Source organism: Aotus nancymaae, unplaced genomic scaffold (genome assembly GCF_030222135.1).
Source record: "Aotus nancymaae isolate 86718 unplaced genomic scaffold, 86718_ANA_hifiasm-v0.15.2.pri h1tg000007l, whole genome shotgun sequence".
Classification (NCBI taxonomy): Eukaryota; Metazoa; Chordata; class Mammalia; order Primates; family Aotidae; genus Aotus; species Aotus nancymaae.
This window is the reverse complement of record NW_026988418.1, coordinates 5,895,588-5,923,291: the sequence shown is the minus strand read 5'-3', so window position 1 is coordinate 5,923,291 and position 27,704 is coordinate 5,895,588. Positions and strand designations below refer to the sequence as shown.

General features: G+C 42.4%; 1 protein-coding gene across 6 annotated transcripts in view; it reads left to right on the top strand.

Moving 5' to 3' along the window:
* Positions 1–26,943, top strand: part of ZMYND12 (zinc finger MYND-type containing 12) — a 36,782-nt gene extending 9,839 nt beyond the window's left edge. For 4 of the 6 annotated variants that reach the window (XM_012434719.3, XM_064372254.1, XM_012434720.3 and 1 more), the window contains exons 2-7: positions 2,627–2,768; positions 15,938–16,107; positions 18,887–19,009; positions 20,061–20,172; positions 22,456–22,601; positions 24,938–26,943. In XM_012434719.3, the coding sequence (XP_012290142.1) occupies positions 2,675–2,768; positions 15,938–16,107; positions 18,887–19,009; positions 20,061–20,172; positions 22,456–22,601; positions 24,938–25,060 (768 nt within the window). In that variant the 5' untranslated portion in view covers positions 2,627–2,674 and the 3' untranslated portion in view covers positions 25,061–26,943. Of the gene's footprint in view, positions 1–2,626; positions 2,769–4,074; positions 4,247–15,937; positions 16,108–18,886; positions 19,010–20,060; positions 20,173–22,455; positions 22,602–24,937 lie in introns of all 6 variants that reach the window. The other 2 variants (XM_012434723.3, XM_012434717.3) reach the window with 2 other exon arrangements.
* Positions 26,944–27,704: the final 761 nt, after the last annotated feature.

The window sequence follows — 27,704 nt, the reverse complement described above, 5'->3', positions numbered from 1 at the left end:
TGGGTAATAGATTTGAGAGTCATTCATAGAAGCATTTATTTAAGAGATTTGACTAGATACTCTGTAGAAGTGCAGTTCAATAGGATTCTGCAGTGATGCAAATGTTCTGTATCTGCGCTGTCTAATTGAGTGTTTAAAAATAAATATGCATGTATAATAGAAAAGCTGTGATGTAAACCAAACTGTCACAGTACTTTTTGCTGGAGGGTTGAAAAACACTGGCTTTGGAGTACAGGCTTAGAGCAACTCCTTCATCTCTCCACACCAATGCTTCCTTACCTTTAAAAAAGAAATAACAGATTTTTTGTTTTGTTTTCAAAGAGTTGAATAGTTAACATGCAAGACCACCTGCTGTACCACTAGAGTTGGGGGACATTCACAGTGCTTTGTATGCAAATGGTCCCTCTGGAGCACAGAAGACAATGCTAGTGGTGCTCTTTGAAGCACCGCAACATAGTTATAGGAACACATGTTGTAAAAGGTCTCCTAAAACCTCATCAAATGCCAATATAATCCCAACACTTTGAGAGGCCTAGTTGGGAGGATGGCTTGAGGCCGGGAGTTTGAGACCATCCTGCATGAGAGCCTGTCTTTACAAAAAAATTAAAAATTAACTGAGTGTGGAGTTTCATGCTTTGGGAGGCTGAGGAGGGAGGGAGGATCACTTGAACCCAGAAGTTCCAGCCTGGGAACAGAGCAAGACTGTCTCAGAAAAAAAAAAAAAAGTGAATTCCTTTCCTTTCCTTAAGAGGAAGACTCTAAACCCATAGGCTTCAGTGTTTAGACATCATGAAAATAACCTTAAAGCAATGTAGAGTTGGCCAGGCACAGTGGCTCATACTGTTGTACTGGCCCGAGCATAGAAAGTCAACACCAAGACAAAAGTATGCCAAATTGCAGGGTCTTTATTGCTGGCGGCCAGGGAGGACTCGCGTCTCTCCAACCCATGGCCCCGAAAGGAGGGTGTCAAGACCTTTTATACCCGTAGAACCACCTCGGGAGTGAGGGTGAGGGGCAGGGGTGGGGGTGAGGGGCTTCAGACATTCTGAGGGCTAGTGGATTCTGTAAATCACCTCCTGGGCGGAGATGAGGGTGAGGGGCTCCGGACATTCTGAGGGCCAGGAGACTTTGGACATTCTGATTGTTACTTAAGTGGCTCACAAAAGTCAAGATTAGCATTTGTTTACACATTGTCTGGGTAGGGTGGAAATTACAGTCCTTAATTACTTATTACAAGTCGCAGGGGCCAAGATGGAATGGGTTTGGACTGCTTGCCTGTCACATTTGGGTTACAGAGAGCAGTTTCAATAGAAAGCTGAGGTATGGTTGAGGTATGCAGTTTTTGTTTTTTCTTTTTTTTTAATTTTTTGATTTTCTTTTTAAAGACGGGGTTTCACCATGTTGGTCAGGATGGTCTTGAACTCCTGACCTCAGGTGATCCACCCGCCTTGGCCTCCAAAGTGCTTGGATTACAGGTGTGAGCCACCGCTCCTGGCCCGAGGTATGCAGTTTTATGGGGCTTTTACCATGTCACAATACTTGTAATCCCAGCACTTTGAGAGGCTGAGACGAGCAGATCACTTGAGGTCAGATCTCTACCAAAAATACAAAAATTAGGCGGGTATGGTGGCATATGCCTGTAATCCCAGCTACTCAGGAGGCTGAGGCAGGAGAATTGCTTGAACCTGGGAGGCAGAGGTTGTAGTGAGCCAAGATTGCACCCCCACGCCACTGCACTCCAGTCTGGGTGACACATGTTGTACTGGAGCGAGCTGGGCCTCCAAAATGTTGTAGTGGAGTGAGCATAGAAAGTCAACACTAAGACAAAAGTATGCCAAATTGCAGGGTCTTTATTGCCGGCGGCCACGGAGGACTCGTGTCTCTCCAACCCATGGCCCCGAAAGGAGGGTGTCAAGATCTTTTATACCCGTAGAACCACCTCGGGAGTGAGGGTGAGGGGCAGGGGTGGGGGTGAGGGGCTTCAGACGTTCTGAGGGTAGTAGATTCTGTAGATTACCACCTGGGCAGAGATGAGGGTGAGGGGCTCCGGACATTCCAAGGGGCTAGTTGACTTTTGACATTCTGATTGTTACTTAAGCGGTTCACAAAGTTAAGATAAGCATTTGTTTACACATTGTCTGGGTAGGGTGGAAATTACAAGTCGCAGGGGCCAAAATCGCGTGGGTTTGGACTGCTTGCCTGTCACATTTGGGTTACAGAGAGCAGTTTAAACAGAAAGCAGAGGTATGGTTGAGGTATGCAGGTTTATGGAGCTTTTTACCATGTCACACAGAGTGAGACTTCGCCTCAAAAAAAAAAAAAGTAGAGTTAAAGTTGCCCTTGTCGTTATCAGTTAAGCTGAATAGCCACAACATCCCTACATGACTTCAGAATGTGAATGTGTGCCTGCAGAAACGACATGCTCTCCAGTCCCAATGCAGTTTTTATACTATCAAATAACCACATGAAAGGAAAGAGATTTGAGTCTCAGAAATGGCTTTAAGCAACTTGTCTGGTTTGTGTTTGCTGACTTTTCTGGTGTCTAGGGATAGGCCAGTAGGAGGGCTAATGGAATCTTAAGTCATGCCAAATATAAAGATCATGAAGTCTATGTTTCCATTGTCAGTGGGGTGGTACATCAGAAAGCTGACTGGGACAGCATCCATGAGAAGATATGTCAGCTCTTGATTCCACTGCGCACTTCCATGCCCTTCTACAATTCAGAGGAAGAACGGCAGCATGGCCTGCAGCAGCTGCAGCAGCGGCAGGTAGGGACTATGGCACTTTCCATGGTTAAATCATAGGCGCAGTGAAGCTGCTGAAGACAAGGGTTGAACTGTGTTGAGATCACTAAATTGTAACCTCACTGAGGGCAGAAACTTTGTTTTATATCTTTAAGTCCTCATTACCATTCAGTGAGTTGCTTTCCACATTTACTAAATACTCTATTAGTCTGCTATTTACACATTTGCTAAACACTCTCTGCATTAGTTTGATATTTGCTGTCACAACCAAATATCACAAACTGGGTGGCTCAAACAACATATATTTATTTTCTCACAGCTCTGGAGGCTGGGAATTCCAAGATCAAGGGGTCAGCAGGTTTGGTTTCTTCTTGAGCCCTGTCTTCCTGGCTTGCAGATGGATGCCTTCCTGCCGTGTCTTCACATGGTCCTCTGTGTGCAGGCATCCCTGGTATCTCTTTCTGTGTCCAATTGCCTCTTTTTATAAAGACACAAGTCAGATTAGGTTAGGGCCCATCTAATGGCCTCATTCTAACTTAATCACCTCCGAAGAGGCCCTTGCTCCAATTATAGTCATATTGTGAGAGACACAGGTTAGGGCTTCAACACATGAATTTTGGCGAGGGACACGGTTCAGCTTGTAACATCCACAGAAGCCAAGAGCCTGGCCACATAATAGGAGGGTTAAGAATGATGTATGGATATACTACCAAATAAACAAAGGAAGTTAGCAAAACTTACCACCATTATTATATATAATGTTGAGTATTATTGAGTATTGAATGTCTCAGTCACTCTGTAAAATTAGCCCATTATTATAAGCCATAAATCTCTATACATAAGATCCATTCATTTTAGTGTTAGGACGCTTGGACAGTGGCCTTAGAACAATGTAGAGTTAAAGGTTTTTTGTGATATTTGCTAAACAGGATAATTCCAGAAGGGAAAATGAGATGTTTCTCTCAAAATTAACTAGGAAGGCAAAAAGTTTCAGATTGTCCTGAGACATGCTAGCTTTGTTAAAGTTTTATTAGAACTATAAGAATAATACTCATTTATTCATCTGATAACTCTATATTGAGCATTCATCTATGTCAAACACAGAACTAAGATGTAAAGATACATGTTTCTGTACCTTAAGGAACGCATAGCCCAGAGTTTGCCTTCTTATATCACCTATGTGGAACCTCACATCTACTCTAATACAGACAGGCTCACTATGTGCCTTTAACTGGGTCATTAGGTGTTGGCCTTATCCTCAGGGCCATCTACATCCACCTTTGCCTTTAACTGCAGATTGTCTCAGATAGTCTGTTTCTCTCTCCCACAGAAGTATTTGATTGAATTCTGCTACACTGTAGCCCAGAAATACCTCTTTGAAGGGAAATACGAAGATGCTGTACCAGCAGCTTTGCATTCCCTTCGCTTCCGTGTGAACCTGTATGGCCTGAGCTCCGTAGAGCTTGTGCCTGCTTACCTGCTGTTGGCCGAGGCCAGCCTTGGTGAGTGAAACCAACTTGAGATCCCTGGATCCCTTAAGTAGTGCTACATTTGGGTCACACCAGTGATCAAAGAGTCGCCCTTGAAAGTGGCACCAAGACACCTATTGTAGAATAGCAGGGTTGCTATAAAGTTTAGCACAAGGTGGAGAAGGAGATGGCACAGACTTTTGTCTACAACTGGCAGAAATCCACTCAAGCTGGCCTGCACAAAAAGGAGAAACATTTTTTTTTTAATATGTATTTTATTGCACTTTAGGTTCTGGGGTACATGTGAAGAACATGCAGGATTGTTGCATAGGTACATATATGGCAATGTGGTTTGCTGCCTCCATCCCCATCACCTATATCTGGCATTTTCCCCCATGCTATCCCTCCCCAACTCCCTACCCCCCACTGTACCTCCCCTGGTCCCCCGCAACAGATCCCAGTGTGTGATGCTCCCCTCCCTGTGTCCATGTGTTCTCATTGTTCAACACTCACCTATGAGTGAGAACATGTGGTGTTTGATTTTCTGTTCTTGTGTCAGTTTGCTGAGAATGATGGTTTCTAGTTTCATCCATGTCCTTACAAAGGACATGAATTCATCCTTTTTCATGGCTGCATAGTATTCCATGGCGTATATGTGCCACATTTTCCCTGTCCAGTCTATCATCACTGGGCATTTGGGTTGGTTACAGGTCTTTACTATTGTAAATAGTGCCACAATGAACATATGTGTGCATGTGTCTTTATAATAGAAGAATTTATAATCCTTTGGATATATACCCAGTAATGGGATTGCTGGGTCAAATGGAATTTCTATTTCTAAGTCCTTGAGGAATCGCCACACTGTCTTCCACAATGGTTGAACTAATTTACACTCCCACCAACAGTGCAAAAGTGTTGCTATTTCTCCACATCCTCTCCAGCATCTGTTGTCTCCAGATTTTTTAATGATCACCATTCTAACTGACGTGAGATGGTATCTCAATGTGGTTTTGATTTGCATGTCTCCAATGACCAGTGATGATGAGCATTTTTTCCTATGTTTGTTGGCCTCATATATATCTTCTTTTGAAAAGTGTCTGTTCATATCCTTTGCCCACTTTTGAATGGGTTTGTTTGTTTTATTTCTTGTATATCCGTTTTAGTTCTTTATAGATTCTGGATATTAGCCCTTTGTCAGATGAGTAGATTGTAAAAAATTTTTCCCATTCTGTTGGTGGCCAGTTCACTCTAATGATTGTTTTGTTTGCTGTGCAGAAACTCTGGAGTTTAATTAGATCCCATTTGTCTATTTTGGCTTTTGTTGTCAATGCTTTTGGTGTTTTAGTCATGAAGTCCTTGCCTATGCCTATGTCCTGAATGGTTTTGCTTAGGTTTTCTTCTAGGGTTTTTGTGGTGTTAGGTCTTATGTTTAAGTCTTCAATCCATCTGGAGTTAATTTTAGTGTAAGGTGTCAGGAAGGGGTCCAGTTTCTGTTTTCTGCACATGGCTAGCCAGTTTTCCCAACACTGTTTATTAAACAGGGAATCCTTTCCCCATTGCTTGTTTTTGTCAGGTTTGTCAAAGATCAGATTGTTGTAGATGTGTGGCGTTGCCTCCAAGGCCTCTGTTCTGTTCCATTGGTCTGTATCTCTGTTTTGGTACCAGTACCATGCTGTTTTGGTTACTGTAGCCTTGTAGTATAGTTTGAAGTCAGATAGCGTGATGCCTCCAGCTTTGTTCTTTTTGCTTAGAATTGACCTGGCTATGTGGGCTCTCTTTTGCTTCTATATGAAGTTTAAGGTGTTTTTTTCCAGTTCTGTGAAGAGGGTCACCGGTAGCTTGATGGGGGATAGCGTTGAATCTATAAATTACTTTGGGCAGTATGGCCATTTCCACAATATTGATTCTTCCTAACCATGAGCATGGAATGTTTTTCCATCTGTTTGTGTCCTCTCTTATTTCCTTGAGCAGTGGTTTGTAATTCTCCTTGAAGAGGTTCTTTACATCCTTTTTCAGTTGTATTCCTAGGTATTTTATTCTCTTTGTAGCAGTTGTGAATGGCAGTTTGTTCTTGATTTGGCTCTCTTTAAGTCTGTTATTGGTGTATAGGAATGCTTGTGATTTCTGTACATAGATTTTGTATCCTGAGACTTTGCTCAAGTTGCTTATCAGTTTAAGGAGATTTTGGACTGAGACGATGGGGCCTTCTAAATATACAGTCATGTCATCTGCAAATAGAGACAATTTGACTTCCAAATAGGAGGAACTTTATGAGGGTGCTGTAGTATCCTATGGGAGCTGAAGCTTCATGAGGGACTAGAATTAGAATGCTGTAAGGAACCAAGGCAGGCGCCTTTCTTTCTCTCTTGGGCCTTGTCTCCTGCCTCTGCTTCTCTCTGGGTATCTGCTTCATTATTTTCCCTTTCTGCAGACCAGATTTGTCTACCCTATGCTCACTGTAGAAGACAGCTACCCCAAAATGTCAGATGGAGTTTTTCAACTTACATGTTTTATATTTTGTGATAGGCAGTAGAAACTATTAGCTTCTGATTTCCTATTTTGTTGACATGGCTTGAGTGTGGGATCCACCTATATTCCCTGGGATCAGGGTGACATAGTTCAGAAATATAGGAACCCACCCCTGTCGATGGGAGAGGCAATTCTGAGAGTATGGAGCAGATAGCAGATACCCTAGTGGTGGCTACTATAAAACGAAAATTAGCATTTTGGTTTTTTTTTTTAAAGATGGGGTTTCACCATGTTGGTCAGGCTGGTCTTGAACTCCCAACCTCAGGTGATTCGCCCACCTTGGCCTCCAAAGTGCTTGGATTACAGGCGTGAGCCACCACACCTGGCCTGAAAATTAGCATTTTGAGAGGAATTGATATTCTTGAGCATCTACGGTGTTTTAGGCACTGTGCTACCACTTCATACATTTTAATAGCCACCTTTTAAAAAAATACTTCATAGGCCGGGCGCGGTGGCTCAAGCCTGTAATCCTAGCACTTTGGGAGGCCGAGGCGGGTGGATCACGAGGTCAAGAGATCGAGACCATCCTGGTCAACATGGTGAAACCCCGTCTCTACTAAAAATAGAAAAAATTAGCTGGGCATGGTGGCGCGTGCCTGTAATCCCAGCTACTCAGGAGGCTGAGGCAGGAGAATTGCCTGAACCCAGGAAGCGGAGGCTGCAGTGAGCCGAGATCGCGCCACTGCACTCCAGCCTGGGTAACAAGAGCGAAAACTCTGTCTAAAAAAAAAAAAAAAAAAAAAAAAAAAAAAAAAAAAAATACTTCATACATTTTGATAGCCACCATTTTTTTTTTTGGAAACAGAGTTTTGCTTTTGTTACCCAGGCTGGAGTGCAATGGTGCGATCTCGGCTCACCACAACCTCCGCCTCCTGGGTTCAGGCAATTCTCCTGCCTCAGCCTCCCGAGTAGCTGGGATTACAGGCACACGCCACCATGCTCAGCTAATTTTTTGTATTTTCAGTAGAGACGGGGTTTCACCATGTTGACCAGGATGGTCTCGATCTCTTGACCTCGTGATCCACCCGCCTCGGCCTCCCAAAGTGCTGGGATTACAGGCGTGAGCCACCGCACCCTGCCAAGACAGGGTTTCATCATGTTGGTCAGGCTGATGTTGAACTCCTGACCTTGTGATCCACCTGCCTTGACCTCCTGAAGTACTGGGATTACAGGTGTGAGCCACCACGCCTGGCCCAAAAAAATGCTTTTTTAAAAGAAAAACTGTTTTTTAAAAGTAAAATTGTTGGCCGGGCATGGTGGCTTCTGCCTGTAAACTTTGGGAGGCTGAGACGGGTGGATTACCTCAGTTTAGCAGTTTGAGACCAGGCTGACCAACATGGCAAAACCTCGTCTCTACTTAAAATACAAAAATTAGCTGGGCATGGTGGTAGGTACCTGTAATCCCAACTATTTGGGAGGCTGAGGCAGGAGAATCACTTGAACCCGGGAGGCAGAGCTTGCAGTGAGCCGACATTGCACCATTCCACTCCAGCCTGGGCAACAGAGCAAGATTCCAGCTAAAAAAAAAGTACAACTGTTAAATTAAGTACTATATAAAGAACCTTTATCACTTGAGCCCTCTGTCCTCTGAGGGTAAGTTGCTTACTTGGGTCCCTATCTTTAGAATACTTTAGGGTGTGATTCCCACAAATACTTTCATAACCACAATACAACCTCATCTACTAAGGGGGCCCCATTGAGAAGAAGGATCCCCTTAGTAGATGAGACAGATTGTATTGTGGTTATGAAGGAGAATGTCTTCGTGGGAATCACACAAAGGGACCCTATCATCTAAGAAGAGCCCATTCAAGTTTCTTGACTTTTCCCAATAACATCTTCATAGCAAGAGGATACAGTTCAAGATCACACTTTTCGTTTGTTAACATGTGTTGGCAACAAAACTCTGGAATAGTTTCTTAGCCTTCTCTTGACTTTTATGACCTTGACACTTTTAAAGGTTACAGGTCAATTATTGTATAAAACATCTTTCAATTTGGGTTTGTCTGATATTTCCTAATGACAAAACTCAGGTTATGGATTTTTGGCAAAAACAGTACAGAGGTGATGCTGTGTTTTCATACCATCCTATAAATTGGCATGCTTTCATTTTTTTCCATTACTGATGATGTTCATTTTAATTATGTTATTAGGATGGTGTCTGTCAGGCTTCCTCCCTATAATGTTACTCTTTCCCCCTTCTTTAATTAATAACTTTAATTTTCATTTCCTAGGGAGGTCCTCTGAAACCATATAAATATCCCATTCCTCATCAAATTTTCAATGTATTCATTTAGTTATTTATATCAGTATTGACTTTTGGTTTCCTATTTTGTTCAATGGGCTTAAATCCATTACTATCATTAATTTAATGCTCAAACTCTCCCTGATGTGACTAGGGGCAGCCCCCACTCAAGCTGGCTTCTGTATCTCCTAGATACAAGCCCATTTGTTCTTTGATCACTTTCTTGCTTTCTGGAACATACCTCTAAAGATCCCTGATTTCTTTTAGTGGAAAGTGAAATTCAGAAGCCAAGAGCCAAGCACTAGATGTACTCATGCCATTGGGCTGTTACTGCTCCCAGGCCTTCTCAGTGAACAGAGTTAGGGAGTAAGTGTAAATACAGTAATGGGTGTATATAGACATACATTACATCTGTATTTATTTCTCTATCTATCTGTATATATATTTTGAAACAAAGTCTCACTCTATCACCTAGACTAGAGCACAGTGGCACAATCTGAGCTCACTGCAGCCCCTACCTCCTGGGTTCAAGCAATTCTTCTGCCTCAGCCTCCCAAGTAGTTGGGACTACAGGCATGCGCCATCACACCTGGCTAATTTTTCTATTTGTAGTAGATACAGGGTTTCACCATGTTGGCCAAGCCGATCTCAACTCCTGGCCTCAAGTGATCCACCCACCTCAGCCTCCCAAAGTGCTGGGATTACAGGTGTGAGCCACCCTGCCCGGCCTATATCTATATATCTACATCAATAGCTGTATGACCACAAGTCTAGACTGTTTCATCCAGCTCTAATACAGCACCACAGGGTCCAATCTGATTTGCTCCCATTCCATAATTGCAACTCCCTTTGCTGACGCTTCCACTTTCATTAGTTTATTTGTGTATTAATCAATTCCCCTGTATAAACCAATCCCCCCTCTCTAACTCCATCCTTTCCACCTTACTGATACCTCCTCCCCTGCCATGGGCTCTGACTCCCCATTCCAGGCTGCCTCTGCTGTGTGAATCCCTCTTCACTTGTGTGGGTTCCAACTCCCCATACCAGACTGTTTGCCTGCAGGAATGCCCTGCTCAGCCTTCACAGATCTGATACCCCATTCCAGACTGTCTTTCCTCCAAACTAATGAGAAAAGCACTGGACAAGAAAATACAGCCCAGGTTCTGTTTATCTCTGACACTGACTACCTATGGGATTTTGGAAAAGTCACCACTTTGCCCAAGTCTCATCATCTCTCATCTAGACCACTGCCTGCTAATTGGTCTTCCTACATCTTCTCTGGCCTCCCTCCAATCTAGTTTGCATACAAAAATGTGACCAAATCACTCCTCTAAATCAAATTTCTAAAGCAACCCATGAGGCTCTGCTTGTTCTAGCCCTTAGCACATTCTCTCACCTCAATTCTATCATTTTGTCTCTCTTGAATTCTTTTCTCCCTCCCTTCCAGTTACACCGACTGGCCTTCTCTCAGTTCCTCAGAAGCACAATGATTTTCTTGTTCTGAAAGGCTTTTCTGTAGCCACTCTCTCCAATTCTCCTCCCCTTCCCTTCACCGAATCAACTCCTAATCGTCTTTCAGGTCTCAGCTCAAGGTTTACTACCCGTTTGTCTAGAAGCCTTTCCCAGGCCTCCAGACCAGGTCGGGTCTCTCTCTTTTTTTTAAACAGAGGCCCAATCTGTTGCTTAGGCTGGAGTGCAGTGGTATGATCTCGGTTCACTACAGCCTCTGCCTCCTGGGGTCAAGTGATTCTCCTGCCTCAGCCTCCCGAGTAGCTGGGACTACAGGCACACACCACCACACCCAGCTAATTTTTGTATTTTTAGTAAGATAGGGTTTCACTAAGTTGCCCAGGCTGGTCTTGAACCCCTGACTCCAAATGATCCACCTTCCTCGGCCTCCCAAAGTGCTGGGATTACAGGTGTGAGCCACCACACTCAGCTGGGTCTCTTTTTTAATATACTCATTTAAAGACCTACTCCTTTCTTCTGAGCACTTATTCCATTAATAATTATATTCATTGATGAAATTATTTAATTGTCTCCCTGATCCAGTAAACTGTAAGCTCAGGGAGAACTGGATCTATGTCTATTCTTACTCGTCACATATGTCTTCATGCTCAGCCCAGTACTTAGCACAGAGAAGGCACTAAAAAATTAATTTCACAGTACCTGAAACCTAGTGAGCACTGTGTGAGTATGTGTTGAATCTGAGTTCTCTTCACAGGATTCATTTAAGGATGAAATGAATTTGAGTGTAATGACCATGAAAGTGCTTTGAAGTCTGGAAAGTGCTGTGTAAAAGGAAGATTTCACTGTAACTCCACAGCCATTGATTCAAAACCTTGCTGACCTTTTTGGAAGTCTAAAGAAATCGCTTCCCTGTGCACATTTCTTTCCCATCTTAGAGATTCCTGCAGACTGGAGTAGAAAGATAACAGATATTCAGCTTTTTTTCTTTCCTTTTTTTTTTTTTGCAAATCTTTGAAATTTAAACAACTAGAAATGACATTTTCAGTAGCATTTCGAGGAGGAGCCACCTACTCATCTTCCCCTACTGTTATCAGCACTTTGGAAGCAGGAGAGCCTGGGTTCAAATCTCAGCTCTTTCTTTACTGGCTAGGTGATCGTAGGCACCAAGCTCTTTGTGTCACTCAGAGCTCTCACACACATGGTTCCTTCTCCCTGGGATGCTCTTTCCTCTCTCATATGTGGCTGGCTTTTGATCAACCTTCAGGTGTCTGCTTAAACTGGTCAGGTATGGTGACACACACCTGTAATTTCAGCACTTTGGGAGGTTGAAATGGGAGGATCTCTTGAGCCCAGAAATTCAAGACCAGCCCAGGCAACCTAGCAAGACCTCATCTCTCTTTTTTTTTTTTTTTAATTTAAAGATAGGGTTTCACCATGATGGCCAGGCTGGTCTTGAACTCCTGCCCTCAGGTGATCCACCCACCTTGGCCTCCCAAAGTGCTAGGATTACAGGCGTGAGCCGCCGTGCCTGGCCTTAAGACCTCATCTCTTAAAAGAAAGAGAAATTGACCAGGCACGGTGGCTCACGCCTGTAATCCCAGCACTTTGGGAAGCCAAGGTGGGCAGGTCACGAGGTCAAGAGATCAAGACCATCCTGGCCAACATGGTGAAACCCTGTCTCTACTAAAAATACAAAAATTAGCTGAGTGGGGTGGCACATGCCTGTAGTCCTAGCTACTCGGGAGGCTAAGGGAGGAGAATTGCTTGAATCCGGAGATGGATGTTGCAGTTAGCTGAGATTGCACCACTGCACTCCAGCCTAGCAACAGAGCAAAACTCCATCTCAATAAAAAAAATTAGGCAGGCATGGTGGCATGTACCTGTAGTCCCAGCTACTTGGGAGGCTGAGACGGGAGGATTGCTTAAGCCCAGGAGGTAGAGGCTGCAGTGAGCTAGGATTTTGGTCATTGTGTTCTGTTCATTTTCTTCACAGCACTCATGTTTTGTCTATTTATTGTATGCCTACTTCACTTGATTTTAAGATTCTTGGAGTCAGGGATCATGTTTCAGTGTGCACTGAGCATCATGGATCATGATAGAGACTTAGTTAATTAGGTGAATATATGGTTGGTTGAATGAATGAATGAAGTTGCCTCCTCTTCAAATTCCTCATCTGATAATTACTTAACAGGGCTGTTGGCAGACTTAGACCACAGATGCAAAGGGACTAGCACAGTGTTGGGCAAATAACAAGTATTCAATAAACGCAGATTCCCTTTTCTTCCCCTGAGCACTTCGCAACCACAGCCTTTGACTCAGCTGTGACTGCTGTATTCTGTGTTCCTTTACTTTCATCACCAAGTCCTGCAAAATCTTCCCCCGTATTATCTCTCAGATCTGCCGCTAACCCAGTATAAGCCTGTTGACTCACCCTTCAGACACTGGTCTTTAAGTGGCTGTCATTTCTCAGTTCCAAATACTATTAAAATCATCCTAAGGGATAGCGTCATTTCCTTTATGTCTCCACCACCTCCAGTTCACCCTATGCCTCTCCAGGCAGGCACTGTCCGTAAGAGGCAGACCTGAACTTATGCACCCACTGGTCACAAGCTTAGCTCTGACTGTAATCTCAGGGGCTAGTAGCAGCCAATTCTTTTCACCTTTCTCTCTCTAGCCTCACAGTTTATTCTCCTTTAGGACTAGATGCTGGTTCAGCTGGGCCTTGCAGTCTTCTTTTCTTTGGCATTGCCTCCTTGAGTGAGAACTGGATGGTGAAAATGTTAAATTTCCAGTATTTGTCAATGCTCTGTACTATTTTTTTCCCCCATCTAAACAATCTTAGCTAAGAGTCATTTGCTTCTTCAGATTTGGGAGGACTTCAGTCTAAACCTCATATTTTATAGACAAAGCCTAGAGGGAAAATGTGACTTGCCATGTTCATGTAAACCAGGATCAGGGACTAGGCCTCTTGCTCTTAATCTAGTAGTTTCCCATTTTAGTTTGTACTTTGATATTCCATCAAGCAAAGTTACTTGCTGTTTCTTGTGGACTGCTTCTTCTTCATCTCTTTTCCTTTAATTCAGTGATGTAGGGTTACAACTGGAATAAAAGCATGCTTACCTATGAACTAGGTCTGACAGGAAGCAAGGACACAGAAGAGCAGAAGGTTAGCTTATGAAGGGTTCATGTCCTTATCTCCTAATTCTTCATTGGTGCCCTTTCTGCTGCAGCACCTGTCACACCAATGCTTCACCCCCAGAGCACGCTTCCTGCCCTGCAGCACGCTGATGCAATGGCTTTCTATTCATTTCTGACAAATTTCCCTAGGAACCAAGCAGGTAGGCAGGCCACTGTATATGTAAAGATGATATGTAATAAACAAAAAGCTTTAAGTGTCAAGAGTATCTGAATGTTAGCAATAAAGGTGGACTTCCTTTCTCTTCTACATCATTTAGTAACTATGTGCTATCCATTCTACCTCCTGTCTCTTCTGGATCTCCTCCATCTTCATTCACTGTCTTGGTTCAGGCTCTTAAGAGTGCTTGCTTGAACTGTTTCAGACATCTTCCAGTGAATCTTCTATCTTTATTCCTCCCCTCTGGTCCCACTTCCACGTTGGTTCCAGAAGATCTTTCTAAATTTAAATGTGATTCTCTTGCCCTTTTTGAAAATCCTCTAGTTTTTAATCCACATGCATCAAGTTCCTTGGCATAACTCACTAAGCCCCCCTCCATGACCTGCCTGCCTCCTGCCTACCACCGTAGCCTCATTTTCTGCCACTCTGTCCTTCACAATTTGTTCTCCAGCATCACAGGCCAATACAGTCAGCCCTCCGTATTTGCAGGTTCTGCATCTGCCCATTCAAGCAACCATGGATCAAAATTGTTTTTAAAATAATACAATGATTTAAAATGAAACAAATAAAAACGATACATGATGTTACTTGTGGGCTTAGAAACAAAAAAAGATAAAAAATTTAAATTCAAAAAAGACAAAAACAATATAGTAGAAAAACTATTTACATAGCATTTATGTTGTATTAGGTATTATAAGTAATTTAGAGATGATTTAAAGTATATGAAAGGATGTGCATAGGCTATATGCAAATACTACACTATTTTATGTTAGAGCCTTGAGCATCCTTATATTTAGGTATCTGGTGGGGATTCTGGAACCAATTCCCTGCAGCTATGACTCTGTATAATTCTCTGAACATAATGTATTTCATATTTCGTATTTCCATGACACTGTACATGCTGTTACTTCTGCCTGGGATGCTCTCTCTGCCTTATCTATCTGGGAAACTTCCATTCATCCTCAAAACCCAGCTTAGACTCTGCTTCAGCATCCCTTTCCATCTCATCTGTAGAATTAAACATTTCCTATCCTCTCACACTTCCAAAGCCTGTGTTTCTATCACAGTTATTCTATATTATACATATATTTGTTTTCATGTTGCACTTTGAATTCCCATCACTCAACACAAGGCCTGGCACATAAAGGGTATTAGATATGCATACATATATTTCACAATTGAGATGTAATTCACATATCATAAAATTCACCCTTTTAAAGGACAATTCAGGCCAGATGCATGTCTCATGCCTGTAATCCTAATACTTTGGGAGGCCAAGGCGGTGGATCACCTGAGGTCAGGGGTTTTAGACCAGCCTGGCAAACATGGTGAAACACCCCCTCTGTACTAAAAACAGAAAAATTAGCCAGGCGTGGTGGCACATGCCTACAGTCCCAGCTACTTGGGAGGCTGAGGCATGAGAATCACTTGAACCCAGGAGGCAGAGGTTGCAGTGAGCTAAGATTGCCCCAGTACACTTCAGCCTGGGCAACAGAGTGAGACTCTGTCTCAAAAAAAAAAAAAAAGGACAATTCAGTGGTTTTGGCACATTCTGAAGATTGTGTGACAATTACCACAATCTAATTACACAACATTTTCATCACTCCTAAAAGAAACCCTGTAATTGTCAGCAGTTACTCCCTCTTAGTGCCTTCCTTGCATTGGACCCCCTGTGGGTGCCTGGCCACCACTAGTCTACTTTCCATCTCTATGGATTTGCCTTTTCCGGACATTTCATATAAATGGAATCATACAACACGTGGCCTTTGGTGTCTGGCTTCTTTCACTTAGCATAGTATTTTCAAGGTCCAACCACATTATAGTGGGTATCACTACTTCATTCCTTCTTACAACTGAGCAATATTCTACTTATGGATATGGAGATGAGATGGAGATGGAGATGCTCCTTTTGTTTATCCACTCATCAGCTGATGGACGTTTACATAGTTTCTATTTTTTTTTTTTTACTCTTCCAAATAGGCTGCTATGAACATTCCTGTGTGAGTTTTTGTGTGTCAATAAATACTTGAGTCAATGAATATGTGAGTGAATGGATAATGACTTATATTTCATTATGTGTTTTTTGGCCAGGATATGAATTGTAACCTTCTTTTCTGCTTTCGGGCAGGTCTGGGCCGAATCATTCAGGCTGAAGAATATCTATTCCAAGCCCAGTGGACAGTCCTCAAATCAACTGACTGTAGTAATGCCACCCACTCTTTACTACATCGGAACCTGGGACTTCTCTTTATAGCCAAGAAAAACTACGAAGAAGCCCGTTATCATCTGGCCAATGATGTAAACAAGCTAAATTATAACACCTGGATATTTCCAAATCTAAATTATAACACCTAGATATTTCCAAATCTAAATTATAACACCTGGATATTTCCAAATCTAAATTATAACACCTGGATATTTCCAAAATCTGCTTAATTTTTTTAAAACTGTGCATTTCTCTAAAACTTTCGGTTTACAACTGATTATTTGGTGGGATGTTGGTAATAACACAATTCTAACGACCTGAGTTCAAGCATTTCTACTTCCTGGCTATTCAACCTTGGCCAGGGCACATATTCCTGAAGTTTCAGTTGCCCTGAAGAGTAAAGGGAGGCAAAACAGCATACTTGTTAAGAGAAAGGCTTTGCTTGTAGTCCCAGCTCTGTTGTTTCACTAGCTTACATAGTCTTGGAAAATTTGTTTAACCCCTTTCATCACTCGTAAGACAGGAATAATAAAATAGTCTCTGCCTTACTGGGTCATTGCAAAGATTAATAGGACAATATATGTATAGTACTTTGGCTATTATTTTTTAAAATAATATTAATATACTTCAGAGTGTTGATCATTAAATTTAAAAGAGCTAGATGTATAAGAAAGCACTTATCAATGATAAAACTGTATAAAGGTTAGATGGGATGTTGAGGGTAATAACTGAATTGTTCTTTCAAAATTTAAGAGGTTTCTATTAGGATTTCAGTATTAGAAAATATTACCAGAGAAAAGAGTTCCTAGGCGTGAAATCTGAGTTAGTGTAGGGTCAGACTGCAGTCTCCATGCAGGTTGGTTCTTTCTTCATCCTCTCTTCTGGCTTCTGCACCAAGCAGCCCTTCCTCTGGTTGCCTGCCTGTACAATGCTCATAGATTAAATTTGATGCTGCTTATTCTTTAAATCCCCCTACCCCATATCCATTCTCTGCCCTACTCTATGCCCTGGGAGTCTGACCTCTATGGACGACACAACCTCTGTGGACTCCGTTGCTCTCTGCCTTTGGTTGGGTTTGGAGAGTGGGAGGCATAACAGGGGAAACTAGGAGGAGAAAGAGGCTGGGGCACCGATTCTCTATACTGCCTCTCTGCCCCACCCCTGATCTGGCAGGAACAGTGTTCCTCTGTGCCACAGCTCCTGTCAGGCAGCCTTCTTCCATAGTGTTAGCTCTTGCTGGGCCCTGATAACCTTGTTTCCTTCCCTTGCTGTTTCAGGTGTCAGGAAGGTAATAGTTTCTTGCTGTTGGTACCCCCTGGTGTTTTACTAGGCCTTGATTTCACTTGTAGGGCTTTTCCCTAGCGCTCGTTGGTTTCTTAACCGTTTTACATGTCAAATAATAATAATTCCATTAAACTAACTTCAGGCAATCTTTTTGAGGGTGCCATCTGGTTCCACCTGGGCCCCTGACTAATACAATTCTTTTTTTTTTTTTTTTTTTTGAGATGGAGTCTGGCTGTGTCACCCAGGCTGGAGTGCAATGATGCGATCTTGGCTCACTGCAACCTCCACCTCCTGGGTTCAAGAGATTCTCCTGCCTCAGCCTCCTGAGTAGCTGGGATTATAGATGCCCGCCACTACGCCTGGCTAATTTTTGTATTTTTAGTAGAGATGGGGTTTTACCATGTTAGTCAGGCTGGTCTTGAACTCCTGACCTCAGGTGATCCACTCACCTCAGCCTCCCAAAGTGCTGGGATTACAGGCATGAGCCACCATGCCCAGTTGATACAATTCTTTGTTTGTATTATCTCTATATACTTACATCCTCCAGTAAATTAAGCAGAGGCACATTCTGTCCTGAGCTGGGCCACACAGTTAAGAATTAGTACAAAAAGAATTAGCACAAGCTCAGATTCTTTAGCATAGCTTTAAAAAAACATACACACAACTTTATTGATATATACCATAAAATTTACCCATTTTAAGTGTATAATTAAATTATTTTTAGCAAATTTACAGAGTAGTGTAACCATCAGCACAAACAAGTTTCAGAACATTTCCATTACCCTAAAGAGATCCCTTGTATCCATTTGCAGTCATTTCCCATTCCCATTCCAGCCTCAGGTAACCACTTCCTGTTTCTACAGATTTGCCTTCTCAGGATAGTTCATACAGACAAAATCGTATGTGGTCCTTGCATCTGACCTCTTTCCCCTAGCATGATTATTTTGAGATTCATCCATGTTGTTGCGTATATCAACAGTTCATTCCTCTGTTGCTGATTAGTATTCCATTGTCTGGGTATACCATAATTTGTCTATCCATTTATTGGTTGATGGACATTTTGGTTGTTTCTATGTTTTGTATATTTTAAATAATGTGGATATAAACATTTACATACAAGTCTTTGTGTGGACATATATTTCCATTTCTCTTGGTAGGTACTTAGAAGAGGAATTGCTGGGTCATGTAGCAACTCTATGTTTAACTTTTTTATGAACTACCAAACTGTTTCCACAGAGGCTACACCATTTACATTCCCACTGACAACGTATGAGTGTTTCATTTTATTCACATCCTTCCCAACAATTTTATTTTCTGAATTTGATTTGAACCATCCTAGTGGGTATGCAGTGATATCTCATTATGGCTTTGTTTTGCATTTACCTAATTACTAACAATGTTAGCATCTGTTCATGTGCTTATTATTCATTTGAATATCTTTTTGGAGAAATGTCAGTTCAGATCTTTTGCCCATTTAAAATTAGAATGTTGTAACAGTTTTTCATGTGTGTTCTGGATACAAGTCCTTTATCAGATATATGATTTGAAAAAGGAACTCAAGCACTCTCCTTCTTCCTCCTGCCATAGATTTATTTTGCCAGTTGTGCATTTGGAACAGAGGACATTAGGACTTCAGGAGGCTACTTCCACCTGGCTAATATATTCTATGACCTTAAAAAGTTGGACCTGGCAGACACATTGTACACCAAGGTAAGCTGGGGAATGTGGGAGCCACGCCTTGACTCTTAGGCTTGATATCTTACAACTTGTACTGGACTATTCACGAGAAACCTACCATTCATGAGAAAGAGGCACAAAGAGATGAAGTGGCTTGCCTAAGATTATATAGCCTGATACATGATATACTCTATTTTCTTTCTTCTGTGTCTCCACTACCAAAATAAACTAACCCTTAATATCCATAGGGTGATTAACAAATAATGAAGGATAGGTCAGTAAGAGCCAAACCCCTTCAAAGAGACTGTTGTGTGCTCTGTCATACTCATACAGCAAGCCAATGTGGGCATACTGGAGTGTCCAATAGAGAAGGAGAAGAGGTTTTCAAGGGAAATCTATTGCTACAAGATCTTGTCAAGGGATCCAAGAGCATGAGAGTACTTTAAAATGTCCATATTTACCTGTAAAAGATTTAAAACTATTTCCAATATATTGAAATGTTAGTTATATCCATATAGTAACACCTCACTTAGCAGGCGATCATTTGTGTAATAAATGGGTAATATAGGCTTTCATGCTGACTGTTGACTCATGTTTTCGACCTGCCTCTGAGAAAGAGGCATTTTGCTGTAGCTTAAAAGCTTTAGAGTCAGATAGACCTGGGTTTAAATTCTGGCTATGCCACTTAACAGCTATTACCAGAAGTCATGTGTGATCTGAACTTCTCTGAGCCTCAGTTTATTTACATGTAAAATGGGAATAGTAAGAATATTACATCAGGATGTTATGAGGATGTGAAGGTTTCGTGCTGTATGTGCTGCACAAAAGATAACCACTGTTATTAGACCCCACTAGGGCTACCCCAAGACTAGCAGCCACAGGCCCTTTGCAGCCCATCACTTCTTACACTTACCTTGGCCAGGCCTGTTTGGGCTCCTAGGACTCCCTCTGCCTCCAGGCACAGTAAGAGAGAGAACCTCTAAGTTGTTTAGAAACCCTGCCAAATGCTCTATTCTCCTCACCTGCCTGGTCCAGCGGCTGAGATCTGGCCTGCTTGTCATATTACCATCTCTTTTCCCAACAGGTCTCTGAGATCTGGGATGCATATTTGAACAATCACTATCAAGTCCTCTCACAGGCTCACACCCAACAAATGGATTTACTGGGCGAATTATTTGAGAATGACACTGGCTTGGGTAAGTAGCAGTTTTCCCTGAAGGCAGAGCGTGACTTCATCTCACCCAATACACAGAACTTGTCCCTAAGAGGGAAAGCAGCTGTCCCTGTCATGAAGCAGAGCACTGCCACCTTCCCCATGTTGCTGATGGAGAAAACTGAGACATGGGGATCAAAGAGAGTTTTACCAGTGTTGGGAAGAATTCAGATCCCTATCATCACACATAGCCATTCAGGGGGTTAATAAGGGGCAGATTTAGAGGAAAAAAAGACTCCATCAAAGCCCCCTGTGATTGCTGCAGAAAATCCATTTTTTATGTTATCCCTCCTTAAAAGATTGGGTAGCTGGGCTGGGCGTGGTGGCTCACATCTGTAATCCCAGCACTTTGGGAGGCCGAGGCAGGCGGATCATGAGGTCAGAAGACAGAGACCATCCTGGCTAACGCTGTGAAACCCCATCTCTACTAAAAGTTAGCTGGGTGTGGTGGCATGCACCTGTAATTTTAGCTACTTGGGAGGCTGAGGCAGGAGAATTGCTTGAACTTGGGAAGCAGAGGTTGCAGTGAGCCGAAATCATGCGACTGCACACCAGCCTGGGTGACAGATCGAGACTCTGTCTCAAAAAAACAAAGGAAAAAAAAAAAAGATTGGGCAGCAGTCTCCAGTCTTTTTGGCACCAGGGACCCGTTTCATGGAAGACAATTTTTCCATGGACTGGGGGGTGGGGAAGAGATGGTTTCAGGAGAATTCAAATGCATTACATTTATTGTGCCCTACATTTTTATTATTATTATTAATATATTGTAATATATAAAACAATACCATGCATTATAATATAGAATCAGTGGGAGCCCTGAGCCTGTTTTCCTGCAACTAGATGGTCCCATCTGGGAGTGATGGGTGACAGTGACAGATCGTCTGGCGTTGGATTCTCATAAGGAGTGTGCAACCTAGATCCCTCCCATGCGCAGTTTACAACAGGGTTCACGCTCCTAAAAGAATCTAATGCTGCCACTGAACTGACAGGAGGCGGAGCTTAGGTGTTAATGCGAGCAGTTGGAAGTGGCTGTAAATAGATGAAGCTTTGCTCACCCTCACCACCCCTGCTCACCTCCTGCTGCACAGCCCAGTTCCTAACAGGTCACAAAACAGTACTGAGCCATGGCCTGGGGGTTGGAGACTCTTGCTCCAGGACATAGAAGCCAAGGTAGACTGTACACAGAAGTTGCATTGCTAATTTCTTCTCGTGCCTTAGCTTCATGCTTTACTGAACAGTGAGCTTCTCAGTGGCAGGGCCCAACTGGATTAAACTGTATTCCCCGGTGCAGCAAAGGGCTAAGTGTTAAATAGCACCATATAGCATCATGCCCTCAGAGACAATGAAAAGACACAGAGGATCTTGTTTCTGCTCAAAAGAGACATACAGTGCAGTTGGTGATATAGAACCTATAGGCAATAACAAAAGAATATTCCTGTAAGTACAAATTATATTATTAGATGAGTTCCAGAATGAAGACATAAGGACAGCTGGGGTGGTGTTGAAGAAGGAAGACTCTAGAGGAGAGGTTTTGAGCTACAGTTTAACAAATTAATAACTTAATTGAATTTTCTCTCATTATGCAAGTAGTTCACATTACAGCAGAACACTTGGAAATCACAGATATCCAAAGATAGCCAAACTTAACATAATGGTGCATATCCTTTTGTCTTTTTTCTTTAAGTTTAGTACTTGTGTAAGTGCTTTTAAGTACCTGTTATAATTTCTCAGTAAATGATGACTAAAGTAGGACCAAAAACTACTGGGGAAAATAGTAAACAGAGGGAAGCATGAAGGCTGTTTCTTACGCATCTTTGGCCTGGGGGAGAAGAGTTAAGCTGATGCAACCACAAAAAGTCCCTTCCCCAGTTCTCCTCTCAGCTATAGGACCCAAGGAATTGGACCCAAGGTATCTGCCTGTAACAAATTCTCTGTGTTTGCAAGCCCAAGAGATCTAGAGTTCAAGACTCCAAAAGAGAAAACCTTAGCAACTTTGGGACCTGTGGGAGTGAGCATATTTTCAGGCTACTCTGATAATGACATGCTAAGCAAATCTGGAAAGTGGTCTGAAACTCCTGCTTCCTTGCTTCCTGCTTTGCACATGGAGGGAGTCCTCCAGGTAAAGAGCTTGCTGTAATTTGTGCTATTTCCACCAGTGCCCCTGGGAAGGCTTCAGCAGACCAGGCCCTGTAACAGCTGAGTGCTTTTGATGAGGGGAGACTCAATTGCCAAGAGCTGTTTTTCCTTTCTCCCCCTTCCAATGCAGATGAAGCCCAGGAAGCAGAAGCCATTCGCATCCTGACTTCAATCTTGAAAATTCGAGAATCTACTGCTGACAAAGCTCCCCAAAAAACTATCTTTGTTCTGAAAATCCTGGTCATGCTTTACTACCTGATGATGAATTCTTCAAAGGCAAGTTTCCCTAAAAAAGCAACATGTCTAAAATGAAGGTAGAAATTCATCTAGTTGAACTCATCTGTGTTTTGCCCAATTCCAATAGCTTTTGCCCTCAGGGCAAGCCCTCACTCCAAAGTTCAGATGCTCGTGACTTGACGTTTCTCTTGTGTTGGGTCCAGCCTGCATAATGGAAGCTGGATTGTCTTCTTCCCGGATCCCAGGCTTGCATAGTTAAAGGGAGTCTGGAGCAGTGCTAGGAAGCCTGCGGGGCAGGAGGGCTCCGAGGAGCCTTGGAGGGATGAAGTAGCAGCTCTAACTCCACTCAGTTGTTCTAACTCCACTCAGTGACTGAGTTTCCTGTTGCTGTGGGGATTCAGACAGAAATGCATTGCCATGAAATGATTCAAAAAGTAACTGGTTTTGAGCACTTTTTACATACCAGTCATTGTCTGAACCCTTTGCATAATTATCATACTTAATGCTTACACCAACCTTATGAGGTAGGTATTTTATTATCTCTACTTTACAAACAAGGAAACTGAAGCACTGAGAAGGTCAGTTCTTTGCCCAGTGTCTTACAGACAGTAAGCATACCTGGCATATCTCAGGTTTATTGATTTATTTGTTGATTCTCTCATTCATTCAAACATTTATTGAACATCTGTCATTTGCAAAGCACTACTCTAGGGACTGGGGATACAGTGGTAATCAATACATTTCTTATCTCCATGACACTTGTGTTTTTTGGAGGAGTAGAAATAAACATATATATGTCTAATATAATTTCAGATAATAGAAACTGCTATACAGAAAACTAAGCCAGACACAGTGGTGACTTATGCCTGTAATCCCAGAACTTTGGGAGGCTGAGGCAGGATGATTGCTTAAGCCCAGGAGTTCAAGACCAGCCTGGGCAACATAATGAGACCCAGTCTCTACTAAAAATAAAAAAAATCAGCCGGGCATTGTGGTGTACACCTGTAGTCCCAGCTACTCGGAGGCTGAGATGAAAGGATTGCTTGAACCCAAGAGGTTGAGGCTGCAGTGAGCCATGCTTGTGCCACTGCACTCACTCCAGCCTGGGTGACAGAGCAAGATCCTGTCTCAAAAAAAAAAAAAAAAAAGAAAGAAAGAAAGAAAGAAAAGAAAAGAAAAAGCAGCAGGCAGGGGGAGAGAATGGAGGCTGGTTGGAAGGAGTCCTTTCTGTGTGGGTGACATGGGAAAATTTAAGATTCCTTTCCCTCCTCCCTCCCTCCCTTCTTTTCTTTCTTTAGCTAACTTTTACTAAGCACCTGCAGTATACCAGGCCTGGAGGAGCTCACAGTCAGCAGGTTATAATAGAGAATGACAGCGAAGCCCAGAGCACTGTGGGAGCACAGAGGAAGGGCACTAACCCTGTCTGGGATAGGCATAGGAATGGGTGAGGAATAGGAAAATATTTCCACTGAACTTTCAAATTTACATTGGACAAAACCTCTTTTCTGCAGTGCAATGTCCAGTTTTCCACTGTATACTCAAGGAAGTCATTACTCCAGGGTACATTAGATCTACAAGAGGCCTTAGACAAAAGGCACACATCTATACATCAAGACTGGCGGCTCACTTCCTTCAGGCCTTCACTTGACTCAGCTGTTTTCTTTTCACTGAAGCGTTCCCTGGTCTCCCTGCCTAAAACTGTAAACCCCTACTACTACCTGTAATGCTTCCTATCCCCTTTCTTGCTTTATTTTTTTCCTTAGCATTTATCCCTATTTAAGATACTATCATGTTTTACTTATTTGTCTTGTTTATTGTCTTTCTCCCCTACTACACTGTAAGTTCCATGAGAATAGGACTTTCTGCCTGTACTCACAGTACCTGGAACATAGTAACCATTCAGTAACTATTTGTAGGAAGAAAGGAAGAAAGGGAAGAAGGGAGGAAGAAAAGAGAGCTTCTTTCCAAGTCAAAACTCTAGGCCACATGGCCCCCAGGACCACCCCAGGGTGGTCATTTACTGTGGCACCTGTCACCTCTGTGCCTTCCAGTGATGGCCTATAGGACCTGATTAAGGCCCTACAAAGATCTCACTTTGTTAAGAAGGTATACTTAGTTTGTACTTAGTTTGTCAAGTCAGGTGGGGTTTTTTCCTGGTGCCCTGCTGCCCCACCTAGCAGGGCACCAGAAAAAAGCACATGTGGCTAGCTGTAAGGGCCCAGCATGTGTTTTTAGGTTTATCAACAAGAGCTCAGTGAGTGGTGTGAAAAGGTGATGAGTTCTCTCTCATATTTCTGGAGTTGAGCACAGATGGGGCTTCCCAATGTTATGCCTTCCTGTAGCAACTTCCTGTTGTCACTGCAATTCTATTTCAGGCACAGGAATATGGCATGAGGGCCCTCAATCTTGCTGAAGAACAACAGCTCGATGTCCATGAGCAAAGCACCATTCGAGAGTTATTAACTCTTATCTCAACTGAAGATCATCCCATTACTTAATGACCCATGAGCTTTGCATCGAGGGTTATTCCAGGAGCTACTGAATGTCTAATAGATTCCAGCCTTGCACAACTGCTTTGAGGTACTGTAGATTGCTGAAGTTTCCACCCTTTTTCCCTGGGATGGCACACATAGCTGTTATTTTTTCTTACACAGCATATTGAGGGAATAAAGTTTTAGGCATAGAAATCAGTGAAAACTATTGTTTGTCATGACCTTTGTACTTGGTTTATCATGACTTTGTATGACTAATGTGTAGTCAGATCACTAATATGGTATTTGTAATTAAACTATAAATAGTTAGTCATTTTTCCAGAAGTCTCCCAGTGATGCATGTTTCATAGACTTTTGCTAAAGGGGAGGGGTAAGGGAGGGAATAAAGCTGTATTGGAGCAAAGTTTCTCTATTCTTAATTCTATGGTGGAGTTAACTTAGCGTTATTCTGAGGTAGATTGTCATAAAGTACCCATTATAATTCCTAGAGCAATCACTAAGAAAATAACTCCAAAAATAGTTAAAAATCAACAAAGGGATTAAAATGGTATGCTAGAAAACATCCATATAAAGAAAAGAAGGTAAGCTTAAGCTTCATATGGAACCAAAAGAGAGCCCACATAGCCAAGACAATCCTAAGCAAAAAGAACAAACCTGGAGGCATCACACTACCTGACTTCAAACTATACTGCAAGGCTACAGTAATCAAAACAGCATGGTACTGGTACCAAAACAGAGATATAGACCAATGGAACAGAACAGAGGCCTCGGAGGCAACGCCACATGTCTACAACCATCTGATCTTTGATAAACCTGACAAAAACAAGCAATGGGGAAAGGATTCCCTGTTTAATAAATGATGTTGGGATAACTAGCTAGCCATGTTCAGGAAACAGAAACTGGACCCCTTCCTTACACCTTACACTAAAATTAACTCCAGATGGATTAAAGACTTAAACATAAGACCTAACACCATAAAAACCCTAGAAGAAAACCTAGGCAAAACCATTCAGGACATAGGCATTGGCAAGGGCTTCATGACTAAAACACCAAAAGCATTGACAACAAAAGCCAAAATAGACCAATGGGATCTAATTAAACTCCAGAGCTTCTGTACAGCAGAAGAAACAATTATTAGAGTGAACCGGCAAGCAACAGAATGGGAAAAAATTTTTGCAATCTACCCATCTGACAAAGGGCTAATATCCAGAATCTACAAAGAACTAAAACAGATTTACAAGAAAAAAACAAACAAGCCCATTCAAAAGTGGGGGAAGGACATAACAGACACTTTTCAAAAGAAGACATATATGAGGCCAACAAACATGAAAAAATGCTTATCATCACTGGTCATTAGAGAAATGCAAATCAAAACTAAATTGAGATACCATCTCACGCCAGTTAGAATGGTGATCATTAAAAAATCTGGAGACAACAGATGCTGGAGAGGATGTAGAGAGATAGGAACACTTTTACACTGTTGGTGGGAGTGTAAATTAGTTCAACCATTGTGGAAGAGAGTGTGGCGATTCCTCAAGGACTTAGAAATAGAAATTCCATTTGACCCAGCCATTTCATTATTGAATGTATATCCAAAGGATTATAAATCATTCTATTATAAAGACACATGCACATGTATGCTCATTGTGGCACTGTTTACAATAGCAAAGTCCTGGAACCAACCCAAATGCCCATCAATGACAGACTGGACAAGGAATATGTGGCACATATACACCATGGAATACACTGCCGCCATAAAAACGATGAGTTTGTGTCCTTTGTATGGATATGGATTAATCTGGAAACCATCATTCTCAGCAAACTGACAAAAGAACAGAAAATCAAACACCACACGTTCTTGCTCATAGGTGAGTGTTGAACAATGAGAACACATGGACACAGGGAGGGCAGCATCACACACTGGGGTCTGTTGTGGGGGACTAGGGGAGGGACAGCGGGGGGTAGGGAGGTTGGGGAGGGATAACAGGAGAAATGCCAGATATAGGTGACAGGGGGATGGAGGCAGCAAACCACATTGCCATGTATGTACTTATGCAGCAATCCTGCATGATCTGACATGTACCCTGGAACCTAAAGTACAATAAAAAATATATATATTGAAAAAAAAAAGAATACATGATCCTCGGGGAAAAGTAAAGAAGGTGGGATGAAGGAACAAAAAGGACATGAGACACATAGAAAACAAATAGCAAAATGCAGACATAAATCAGACATAAGGTCTTTCTGTGCCAGAGGAGGTCCCTGGGCCTCTCAAGGAGCTTCAGTATGGGTTGACTGAGGCGCCATTCCAGGCTGGTGTCTTTCTTATCTCAGACAATAATTTGAAGCAGACGTGAGCCATCGATATAGTCTAGGGGAGAGGCACTCTGAAAGATCCCTTGTGATGCAGAGGACAGAGGGTGAGCCTTGGACTCAGACGTGCCTGAGTTCCAATTCCAGCTCTCTCACATCATTGCTTTGTGACCTTGATCTCCCCATAGCCTCATCTATTATTGTAAAATGGCCCAGATGTGGCCACAGCTGTATCAGCTGATCCCCTCTTGATGACTCTGGTAATTTAGCATATCCTTTTTTTTCTCCCTTAGTTTCTCTCCACACTTGCCAAGCAGCATTTTGCTTCGTGAGCAGA